General features: G+C 57.4%; 1 protein-coding gene across 2 annotated transcripts; it reads right to left on the bottom strand.

Annotated features, from left to right (window-relative positions):
• Positions 1-2,471: 2,471 nt before the first annotated feature.
• Positions 2,472-9,966, bottom strand: PPP1R18 (protein phosphatase 1 regulatory subunit 18; the record flags this gene model as incomplete). Of its 2 annotated transcripts, XM_079713217.1 has the most annotated exons (3): positions 2,472-3,369; positions 4,035-4,245; positions 8,353-9,966. In XM_079713217.1, the coding sequence occupies 3 exons, from the start codon at positions 9,964-9,966 to the stop codon at positions 3,350-3,352; spliced, it is 1,845 nt and encodes a 614-aa protein (XP_079569343.1). The 2 variants fall into 2 exon arrangements, with proteins under 2 accessions (XP_079569343.1, XP_079569342.1); XM_079713216.1 differs by lacking the exon at positions 2,472-3,369 and having other exon boundaries at positions 3,898-4,245.
• Between the last annotated feature and the right edge of the window lie 1,641 nt (positions 9,967-11,607).

Below are 11,607 nucleotides of genomic sequence, written 5' to 3'. Positions count from 1 at the left end.
GGCGACTCACGCTCCCTATTCCCGGCCCTGAAAGTGTCTCGAGCAGCCCCGCTGGCGGCCGGGCGGGTCACCCGGAGGCCTGAAGCCCCGGGCCGGAACCTCTGTTCCACAAAAAAGCTGCCTTAGAACCTGGGGGTTCGGTTTCCGACAGCCCAAAGCAATCTTCCCGGACTTCAGAGGCCGGAAGTGGCTGCACTTTTCCGGCCTAAGCACTACGGTGGCCGAGCGAAGTCAAATCTTGCGGAATTGTACTCGAAGCTTGGGATAAAACATTTTCATTTCCTCCCCCACCGAATCTCTCTTTCGCCCTCTGTTGGTCATTCCTGGGTGTTACACTCACTCATTTCATTCCACAAATGCTGAGAGCCTAATGTGTGCTAGGCAGTTTTAGTTCCCGGGGGTACACCAAAGAACAAATCAGAAACAAATCCCTCACAGAATTTACAGTGGCTTGAGGGGGGCGGAGACAAGATACATAAAAAATAAAACATGTGGGCTTCCCTGGTGGCGCAGTGGTTGCGAGTCCGCCTGCCGATGCAGGGGACACGGGTTCGTGCCCGGTCCGGGAGGATCCCACATGCCGCGGAGCGGCTGGGCCCGTGGGCCATGGCCGCTGAGCCTGCGCGTCCGGAGCCTGTGCTCCGCAACGGGAGAAGCCACAACAGTGAGAGGCCCGCGTACCGCAAAAATAAATAAACAAACGAATGAATGAATGAATAAGTGAATAAATAAATAAATAATAAATAAAACATGTAAGTTCTATGGAGCCAAAAATAATGCAAGGTGTATGTGTGTGCGCGCGCGCGCGGCTGGTGGGACAGTCTTTCAAATTAGAGGATCAGGTCCATGCTTATTACAGATTAGGCCGTGCTGATTAGAAGTGATCTTTGCTAGGACTGGTACTTTATGTTTATTTTTGGCTGCGCTGGGTCTTCGTTGCTGCGCGCGGGCTTACTGTGGTTGCGGCGAGCGGCGGCGCGGGCTTGTCATTGCAGTGGCTTCTCTTATTGCGGAGCACCGGCTCTAGGCACGTGGGCTCTAGACCGCAGGCTCAGTAGTGTGGTTCATGCCCTTAGTTGCTCGACAGCATGTGGGAATCTTCCTGGGCCAGGCCTCGAACCCGTGTCCCGTACATTGGCAGGCGAATTCTTAACCACTGCACCACCAGGGAAGCCTTCCTTGACTTCTTGAATGCACTGCTTTCTATTTCTGAAATGGACTGTGGACACCCCTGGCGCCTCAGAGCCTCTTGCTTCTGCTTTCCTGGGTCACAACTGATCAGCATCTTTACCTAATTAGCTACTAATGTAAGTATCCTGCTTCCCTCCTACCCACATCCTCTCTGAAGTGGCTCATTCTTTTGACACCTTGCTTGTTCCCTTGCTGGTAAATTAAAGACCTTCGGCGTATGTTTAAGATCAATTTGTCTAATACACTTTGTTTTTAATAAAGGAGGAATCTCCTCTGACTAGTCTGGGAGGAGCATCCTCTAGTGATAGAAGGACTACAACTACTTAACCATGTCTTTATTAGCCTGGAGAACTTAAAAAAAAAAAAAAGACTGATAAGTAAAATGCAGATATTCTACATTTGTAGAAAATAAAAATTCATTGAAATGGGGAAACCTCCCAATACCAACTACACTTGGGCCACAAAGCCATGAATTATCCCATTGTCTGTAAGAGGAGACCCTTTTGAGGAATCTGCACTTCTGTACATACACTATACTTGCAGCAATTTCAGGAGACATTATTTATGGTCCTGAGTCTTGGAGGAAAATCCCCTGGATTAGCCACTACTAATCACGTACTATCTGGCTGCTTGCATTGCACTAGGCTTCTGAATACCAGAATCCTTCAATTCAGAGTGTCCTTTGCTTCCAAGTTTTTAGCTCTTTTCATCTTTTCATTCATTTGTTCAGTCATTCATTTTAAAAATAAATTTTTGTGTCTACGAGGTGCCAGGCGTGGGGATGCTGCAGTAAACCCAACCAACACAGTTTGTCCTCATGGTACTTCCAGTCTAGTGGATGCTTCAACTGCCCTTTCTCAAACCAGCCCTAGACTAACAAAAAAAGAGAATTAAAAAAAACCAGGGAGTTCCCTGGTGGTCTAGTGGTTTGGATTTGGCGATTTCACCGCGGAGGCCCAGGTTCAATCCCTGGTTGAGGAACTGAGATGCTGCAAACGGTGAGGCGCAGCCAAAACCAAACAAACAAACAACAACAACAACAAAACTCCAGTCCTTCACCTGCTAGTCCTTTGAGAAACCAGTGCCAGGCTCTCCCAGAGCCCTTTCTACAAGTCATTGCTGAGTTCCTGGTTCACCTTCGTCATTTTCCCCTCCCAGAGCCGTGGCTGCTTCCTCTTCACGGCTAAGAAGAAGATGGGAGGGAGAGGCCTGGAATGAGGAGCCCAGAGCCCACCCCACCCCCAACGTGCACTTTTTCTAAAGCAGCAGCAGCAGGAGAGTCGGAGAGAGCTCCACTTTATTACGGAAAGTTAAAAAAAGACAAACAAAACCAAAAAGCCAGGCAACTGAGAAGGAAGGAGAATTGGGGGAAGAAAGTTGAGGTGCCTCATTACTCACCCCACACCCTCGCGATTCAGTTCAATTGTGAACCACTAGGAGGAACAGAATTAAATAACTAGAGGGGGATACAGAGTTAAGGTTCCCAGCCTTCCCTCTTGGGGAAAACTGAGACAGTAATACTGAGCAAAGGTGGAGGAAGCCATACCCCCAGGTCACCCCAATGAGGTGACTTCAGGGGACAGGGGAGAGGATTCTATGTGGACACACAAGTAAACGTGGCTTGTAAACCCGGAACTTTGGCAGGTGGGGCTGGGAACTGGGGGGTTTTGTAAACCAGGCTGTGGTCAAGAGAGGAGGCAGGCGCTGTAAACAAAGGGGCAGTGACCTAAGGAACAGGAGGGAGAGGTGCCTGTAAATGCAGTGGGGGCCAGGTCTCCCAGGGACATGGGTACTTAAATCCCGAGAGCCCCAGGGGGTGGTGGGGAGTCAAGGAAGGCTGTGGGGAGAGTTATCCTGCCCATGGAGATGGAGAGGGTGCTCCATCTGTACCCCCTCACCGCACCCCGCGAGCTCTGTGCTCCTCCCAAGGACTTGATGGGGATCTTGGATCACCTAGGATGCACCAGCATGTCTGCTGAGGGTGGAAACTGTGCAGTTGCCTCCGCCCCCAGAAACAGGATGAGGAAAGCAAGTTGGAAGATATTGGTTGCCCTTCCCTGCCAGGCTCATATTCAGGGTCTGTCTGCTCTGAATCTTCTGGGCTCCAGGATCTTCAGTTCTGGGAAGGAGGGAGGTATATCCCAGTGTTGGAAGAGGGTCACCTCCGGCAAGACTCATCTGTGGGAGAGGAGGCATTAAGGATAGAGAATGAGTGAGGGTCTCTGCTTCCCGCCTTCCCTACCCACTGCCCACACTGAAGGCCAGTTGGCATGTAGGAAATCTTATAATATCTTCCACATCCTGAGTGCCTGTTACTAGTAACAGCAGCCATCACTCATTTAGCCTGGATTCTGTGCCAGCCATTCTCATAACTCGTTTAATCTCACAATAACCCCAGGAGAGGTTAAGTAATTTGATGTCCAGCCATAGTTCCTAGGTGTTCTACAAAGATTCCTTAACCCTCCCAACAATTCCAAGGGGTAGTTATTATTAACCCCATGTCACAATAATAAACTGAGGCCAGAGGTCAGGTGATTTCCCTGAGGTCACACCACAATTAAGAGACAAGGTGGAATTCAAACTCAGGCCTGTCTGATCCAAACGCTGTGTTTTTAACCACACTAGAGCGCTCAGAGAGAGGCCTGGTTTTGAAATATGGAGACCTCACGTGCACTTCGCTTCCCAGGACCTCCGTTTTCCCATCTGTTAAAGGAGCAGTTGGGCTAGAGGCCCTGCCAAGACCCTTGCAAGCGCCAACATTAAATCCTCCCCCTCCCTCCTGGACCGCAGTGCCCACTCCGAACACCAGGGGGCGCCGTCGGGCCGGCGGAGCCCGCGCTCACCCACTATCAGGGCTTTGGTGCGCAGCCCGCCCTGGAGCTCCGGCTGCAGCAGTAGCAGTTCCTCCTCATCCTCTTCGTCGTCGGGTTGGGCCACTGGGGGACTGGAGGCACTGGGGGCCTCAGGCTCCGGGCCCAGCTCCTCCAGCACCGAACTCTCGGAGGGGTATTGGTACGTGGTCTCCAGGGCTGTCTCGCTGAAGGAGATCTTGAGCTGAGGGTGGGAGAGAAAGGGGGAGGAGGCGAGGTCAGCAGGGGGAAGACCACAGGGTAACAGGTGCAGGATGGAGAGTGGGGACTGGATTTGGGCACTCGCTGACTTTGTCCTCCCCAGCCACTCTGGAAGCCAGTTTTCCTTTCAGTACTCTCTCTCCAGTCCCAGATTTTCCCTCTTCAATCATATCATTTCAAAAACATTGACTTTGACCTGAGCTTTGGCGGGGGCCCAGGTGGCAGAAGTGAGTAACACAGAACCAAGGTTCTGCTTTTAGAGTGTGGGAGGCAGAAGGGTAAAAACAAATTAAAAACATGGAGATAAGTCCTGTGATCTGAACTGAGTCTTTGGGCACCCTGGGAGCAATCAGGACGGCTACCCAGAGGAGGTGAGATTTGAAAAGAGCTGGAAAGAGCTGGCTGGGAGGGATCCCCGCCAAAAGCAAAGACAGGCACAATGGTTTCCATAGCCCCGGCCCCTTGCTGTTCAGGGGAAACCCAGGACCCTGGTCACCAGCCCCTCTCACCCCCCTCACTCCCCTCCTCCAGCTGGAGTGGACCCACAGGAAAGGGTCTTGGGTCTGAGAGGGTAGCGGAGACCAACAGAAAAGTCCAGAGGAAATGAGACTCTCCCCAAAACACAGGGAGAAGACGAGCCTGAGTGCCTGAAAGGTGCAGCTGGGGGAGGTGACAGGGGCAGAGAGGAAAGTCCGGGCAAACGTGGGATGGGGGTGGCGAGTGCACCGGAAGGGATGTGCAGAGACAGAGGCAAATGACCAGAAGGGATCTGGACGGGGCAGAAAATCCTTCCTAAACATACTGTCTCAAGAGCAGGCGAGCCCCAGCTGCTCCCACTACCTTTTTACCCTTCCCCTTTGCCCTCCTAAGAAGCTCAGGGGGAAGGGGCAGGGTGGGATTAACTCTGGGAGCCAAAGCGATTAAGGAGACAAACAGGAGGATTCCATGTGAACTGCTCAGAAAGGTCCAGATGATCTCCCCAGGCCTCCTCTGGCATCTGTTTGGGAAACTCGGGGCTGGAGCCCTGCACCCCTGAGTCTCTGCAGGGACTGGGGTATGAGGAGAGAAACCAGGACAGTGTCTGGACAGGTGGTTGCTAACACCTGGGTCCCTGGGGGAAGCTAGAACTCAGAGACTGTGTGTGTCACTCCCTGGGTCCAAACCTGGCATTGGCCCCCACCTCACTGGGAGCAAAAGCCAGAGACTGGCCAAGGCCTACAGGGGGCTCCCAGTGTGCCTCTCCCCACTCCTCTCCAGCATCCTCCTCCACTCCAGCCACATTGGCTGTGATTTCCTCCAGCCCCACCAGGGGCACTCTTACCTCAGGGCCTTTGCACTGGCTGTTCCCTCCGCCTGGAACACTCTTCCCCCAAATATCGCCATGGCGCCCTCTCTCTGCATCATGCTATTATAAAGTTGTCATATTTGCTCCTCCTACCTCCTGGCCCTCTAGGTTCCACTTGTCCCTGTTCTAATGTTTTCCCATAATCACTTACCACCTTCTAACCTAACCTACCAGAGAATTTACTTATTTGTGTCTGCTGTCAATAGAAACGTGGAAGTTGCCACAATGGGTAAGGAAGGCTTCATCCAGACCTCAGATGTGGTCCCAACAGAGGACCAACACTGGGGGAATACTGGGGGCGGGGGCAGTCCAGTCTGTACACAGTCAACCCCCAGTCTGTGTCTGTTGAACAGCTGGCTGGTAGAATCAAGTGACAGGAACCAGACCCCTTATATCCCAGTTTCTCAAAAGGAACTACTTCTATTGCTGACAGATTTACCCAAACTTCTGGGAACCCATTTCAGTTTTCTTTTCATATCACCTTTTGAGATAACAAGCTGCGTCGTTTATTATCTGCTCTGGAAAAGGATCCATTTTATTTGCTCTCCCTCCACATTTGTCTCTCTCCCCCCACCCTGCTTCCCTCCTCACCACCCGCCCCAGCTTCTGACTGGGCTTCTCAGGAATGCACAGCCTGCATGGGGTGTGTGGGGTGGGGGGTACGGAGGGGGTGACTCACTTCTCTCATCAGCTATATAAGGTCACAAGGGGGCTGGAGAGGGGAGGGGCTGGTCTCCCTGCCAGAGGGGCCTCTGGGGAAGGGCACCAGCCACAGCCCAACCCCTGGGCTCCAGTGGCAGGGCTGGGATTTCTCTCCCAGTGGCAGGGATACATTTGATGGAATTAGCCTGCAAAACAGGAGTTATTTAGGGAAGTGGGGGGGGGTGTTGGGTGGCAGGGTCCTCATATTCCTGCTCTGGCAGCTGGGGACAGGACATGCCTGTCCCTGACGAGCAGGGTGCTGGGCGAGTGGAGAAGGCCTGAGGGAGAGCCGAGGGGAAGGTGTCCGGGCCTAGAGAACTCTGTGCTGCTTCTTCCCCACCCCCACCCCGAGCCGCTGCTTCCTTATTCTCTCACCACATCCTGAGCACAGTTCTGGCAGGCCCATGGCCCTGCATTTGCCACTCAGCCCCACCAGCCTTCCGCCCCCCCACCCCCAGGCTTCCTGTTTGGGCGATCTGCTTCCGGCTCCCTGCTCCCTGACCTAGGAGGTATGGTCACCCTCACAGGTCCTGCCCCGCGCTCAGACAGTCCCTGGGCTTTGGGCCCCCAAATTCATGCCTTCTCCTCTTTGTTCCTCCCCAGAGGCACAAGCCACCCTCTACAGTAGGAAGTGACTTCTCTGAACACCTCGCCCTGGTCGTTCCTCACCGACTTCCTTGCATCTGCCCAGCCTGAAGGGGAAGGGGCTGGTAGCAGTCAGAGAGCTCAGGACAGACTCAGGGACCACGGCTCAGGGATGGGAGCTTAAGGTTCATGTGAAGATGAACTGGGGTCTCAAGTGACCCTAAGCTTTGGTCCCTGTGCTTTCCCACCGATCCTGAGGACACAAAAAACAAGTCTGAGGATGTCACACATGAGATGAGGACTGGAGACTAGGAAGGTCTTCCCAGTCTCTGGAGAGATGTGTTAGATGCAGAGACCTCTCTTTCCTAGAGTTTTTCAAGCTGGAAACTGGTGTATGGGGAAGGACTTGGGCCAGGGCCAGGGCCAGGGCCAGGGGAAGAAGTCAGCTTGGCTGTTCCCAACTTCCCTGCGCTGCCGCCTTCTGCTGGCCTCGGCCCCCACCCTGCCCCCACCCCACCCCGTCCTTAACTCCCATTGTACTCCCTGCTCTCAGCACAGTGCCTCCAAATTCACTTCTCTTTCTTTCTACCCCAAGAGGAGGGAGAGGCCGGGATGGCAGGAAGAGAGGGGAAAACCAACTGCTGAGCCAGTTCTGGGGAGGGAGGGGAAGCCCAGGGAGGAAGGACAGGGAGGGAGTGGTGAGGGGGTATTTTGGAAGAGGAGAAGGCTTTTCTTGTCCCAAGAGAGAAGGGAGTACTGTCTGAAGCAGCGACCCAGCTGGGGGTGTGCAACCTCGAGGTCACCCACTTCAAATGGCCTCTGTGTGCGTCTCTGCCATGGGGCAGACTCGGGGTTCGAAAGCCTTCTCTGCTCCTCGGCCAGCCCTGTTCCACTCCCCTCCCCCTGCTGTCCTGCGGTGTCCCTCCTCCGCACCCCTCGTCCTCGTCCTCGGGTCTGTGAGACCCTCCTCCGCTCACTTCTCTCTACAAGCCCAAAGCCACCCCTCCACCTCCCCAGGCTTCCCGCCCCGACATCCTCCCCGCCTGGAAGGCTGGAAGTGCTTTTGCCCTGCGGAGCCCTCACAGGCTCCAGGCTGTGGCCTCAGCTCAGGTCTCCCACCAGACGGCCTGGGTTGGGTCACAGACTCAGCAGTGGAAAGAACTGGGGGGCTGGGGGCTCAGAGCCTGAGGGAAAGGAGGGTGAGCAGCCTGGGCACACCCTGAGAGCGACACACCCAGGACAGCGCTTGCTTGCGGGGCGGCCTCCTTGGGCTGGGAAGTGAATGGAAAAGAAGGCCTGCGAGAAGGAAGGGTGTGTGCGCAGGGGAGGACGAGCGGCGGCAGGAATCAACAGGAACGCATAGACCAAGACAAGAATACAGGCGTATGAGACAGAGACAGGAGCCCACAGAGAGCTGACAAGTGGGCTTCTAAGGAGTCTGACTTGGCTGCTCCCTACCTGTTTGTGGTGCCTTTCAGGGGACCCCTTGACAAGGCAGCTGCGGCCGAGGCGGAGGTAGCCCCCCAGAACCAAGATCTCCTCGGCAGTTGGGTACCGCTTCTTCCCAGCCCCAGCGACTGCAGCGTCAGCTGTGGCTGGGCTGGCCGGAGTGGCAGGGGCTGCAGGGGGCACGGACCGCCGGGGGTTGACTGTGAAGGTGTGTCCGCTGCGGCGGGGGGCCCCCACCCCTGGCCCTGCCTTCACCCCATAGAACAGCCGGCTCATGAGGGGATCCCCAGGGGACTGGGGGGCAGGTGGGGCTGGGGGTGGGGGAGACAGAGGGGCTGCTGGTGGGGGCCGGAGTTCCCCTGCTTCCTCTTCCTGCTGTCTAGAGCCTCCAGTCCCAGCGTCCTCTGGTGGGAGGGGGGAGGGCACAGAGCAGCGGTTCTGCAGGGCGCTCAGAGGCCTGCCCTGAGCCCCTGCCTCCTCCTTCTCAGCTTCCCCTTCTCCAGCCTCTGCAGCGAGAGGACTCAGGTGCTTCTCGGCCGACTCTGGAGGGTCTGGTTTCTGAGTTTGAGTCTCTGTGTCCCTGGGTGTCCAATCTCGAACCTTCCCAGAGTTCAGCGTCCATTTCCACCCTTCTGTCAGTCTCAAGCCCCTCTCGCCATCCTCCGCAGGGGTGGGCCTCTGTTCTGCTGCCTCCACTCCTCCAGAACTGCTCTCTGGAGCCTCCCTTGTCAGGGTCTCTGAGGATGCTGTAATCTCTTTTGGGACCATCCTTGGACTTGGCCTGTCTTCTTGTCTCCCACATTCCTCTGAGCAGTCTTTTCTTTCTTCTCCTGAGCTCAGCCTCCACTCTGATGCCTCCGGTTGTACCCAACTCTGTTCCTGAGACTCTCTGGAGTCAGGCCTCCATTTATGGGCCTCTGTCAGGCCCAACTTCTGGTTGTCTGACTCCACTGGGCTCAGTCTATTTTCCACCACCTCTTTTCTCCTGGGGCTTTGTTCTTGAGGCTCTGCCAGTCTCAGACTCCGCTCTGGAGTTTCTCCAGGGCTCAGCCTCCATTTCCTCACCTCTGACAGTCTGGAGCTCCTGTCTCCAGCCTCTCCTGGGCTCTGCCTCCAGTCTCGAGCCTCCAAAGGCCTGGGGCTCGACTCTCGAGCTCCCCCTATCCCCAGCCTCCTCTCTCTGGCTTCCCTGGGACTGAGCCGCTCTTCTCTTGACTCTCTTCCCTTGGGGCTCTGATCCCGCATCTCCCCAGGGCTGGGTCTCCGCTCCCAGGCCTCTAAAGACCCAGGCCGTCTCTCTGCAAGTAGCTCTTCACTCCGCTGCTGTTGCTGCTGCTGGCGCTCTTGCCGAATAAATCGGTTCTGGTGCACTGGCCCAATGGCCTCCAGGAGGACAGCAGACTCGTCTGGGTCTGGAGGTCCAGCCTCCGTAGTCCCAGGCGCAGAGCTAGGCTCCCCGGGAGACAGACCAAGCTTGGCCCGGCGGCGCTCCAGAAGCCCCCGCTTCCAGGCTGGCATCTGGGACAGCCGCTCCTGCTCTGCCTTCTCCCGGCCACGAACGGCTGCCTCCTCCTGCCGGCGCCGGGCTAGCAGCTGTAGCTTCCAGTCCGGGATGGTGGCCATGGTCCCCTTGGGGAGGGTGGGGAACGCTGGGGGCAGAGAACAGGAAGGAGAGGCTCCAGAGAGGCCCAGGGGGTGAGAATGGGGGTGGGAGGGGAGGAAGTGGAGCTGGAGAGGTGGGACACAGAGGAGGGCAGAGGAGCTGAGGGTGAGGGTAGAGGAGCTGAGGGTGAGGACAGAGGGAAAGAGCGGGGAGCAGAGAAAGGGGAAAAACTGAGAAAGTGAAGGGGAAACTAAGAGTCAAGTTGATGGCGGTCGGGGGATGGGTTGAGAGGAAGAGTGGAGATTCAGGGCAAAGAGGCAGGAGTCAGATTTGTCAGTACAGGTTATTGGGTATCAGAGACAGTCCCCAGGATGTGAGAAGAGAGAAAAACGAGGGAAGTTGGCGCGAGGGCGAAGAGAGAAAGGAGAGGCTGGGCGAGAGGGGGACAGGGTCCGGGCGAGGTTGCCTCACCGCTACCCCAGGAGCGGTGAGAGTGGGAAGAGAGGTCAGGGAATCCCTCCGGAGAGGGGGCAGTGGGACCTGAGGGCGTGTCGGGGAGGTGGGAGGGCGGAGAGTGGAGAGGTCTAAGGGAGAAGGGGAAGTCAGGGGGCAGAGGGGCGACGGGGTTCCGCGGCTGCAGCCCGGCGCGTCTCAGCGTGGGCCCAGGAGGTCCGGGCTCCCCTTCCAGCTCTGCTCGGGCCACGCCTCTCCGGCCCCCCAGCCCCCACCCCTCCGCCCCGCACTCCGCCCCGAGGCGTGTCAGGGGAAATACCCTCCCCCGGGGACCTTCGGAACCCGGGTGTCGGACCTGCCAGCACGTTCCCAGAACCCTGGCGTCCACCCCCACCCTAACGCGGTCCCGGCACCACCGCCTGCCTCCCCCACCGTCGGTGCCCCGGGACCCAGGCGTGCGGAGCACCGGCACCTCTTTTTTCCGGAGCCTGCCAGTCCCGTGCCCGGGTCTGGGCTCTCACGGAACCCCGACATAGCCGGCCATCCCCACCCGGCTCTGACCGCACAGACAGGCAATCTCGGCACAAAGAACAGACAGCCCAAGGTCCGGGCCGGGGCCGGGAGAGGAGACACCCCCTCCCCAAGGCTGAAGCCCCTCAGTCAACTCACACGCCGCGGGGCTCCCAGGGGAGGGGGAGCGAAGGAGCCTGACGTCCGGAGAGCGGAGGAGAGAGGAAGAGGAGGAGAGAGGGATCGAGGGAGATCCGGAGACAGGAGGGAGGGGAGGAGGGAGGGAGAGGAGGACCCAAAGAGGGAGCCAAGGAAGAGGGACGGAGACAGAGACCAGGGGGCCGGGCGGGGGGAGACGGCCGCTTTGTCTGAGGACAATGGGGAGAGGGAAGGGGGCGCGGGGCGGAGCCGGGCGAGGGGGCGGAGCCTCGCTCCCTCCGACCCCGCGTGGGACTCGGCTCCGGGTCTCCTCTCTTCCCGCCGCCAGCCCTGGCCCTCTGCCGTCTGTCCCCAGGGCCTCTCACCCGGCTCCCGGATAACCCAGGTGTCCAGACCTCCGCCCCCAGCTCGCCAACCCAGGGCGGCGGCCCGTGACTCAGGCCCCTCGAGGGACTTGGGGAGGAAGCGGCAGCTGCTCCGAGCCGGGCCCGCCCTTCCCATCTCCTGCCGCTCCTCCCCACGCGTTTGCCTTCCCGGGC

This window comes from Hyperoodon ampullatus (genome assembly GCF_949752795.1).
Source record: "Hyperoodon ampullatus genome assembly, chromosome: 10".
Taxonomy (NCBI): Eukaryota; Metazoa; Chordata; class Mammalia; order Artiodactyla; family Ziphiidae; genus Hyperoodon; species Hyperoodon ampullatus.
Note: the sequence above shows the minus strand (reverse complement) of the source record. Positions and strands in the feature narration are given on the sequence as shown.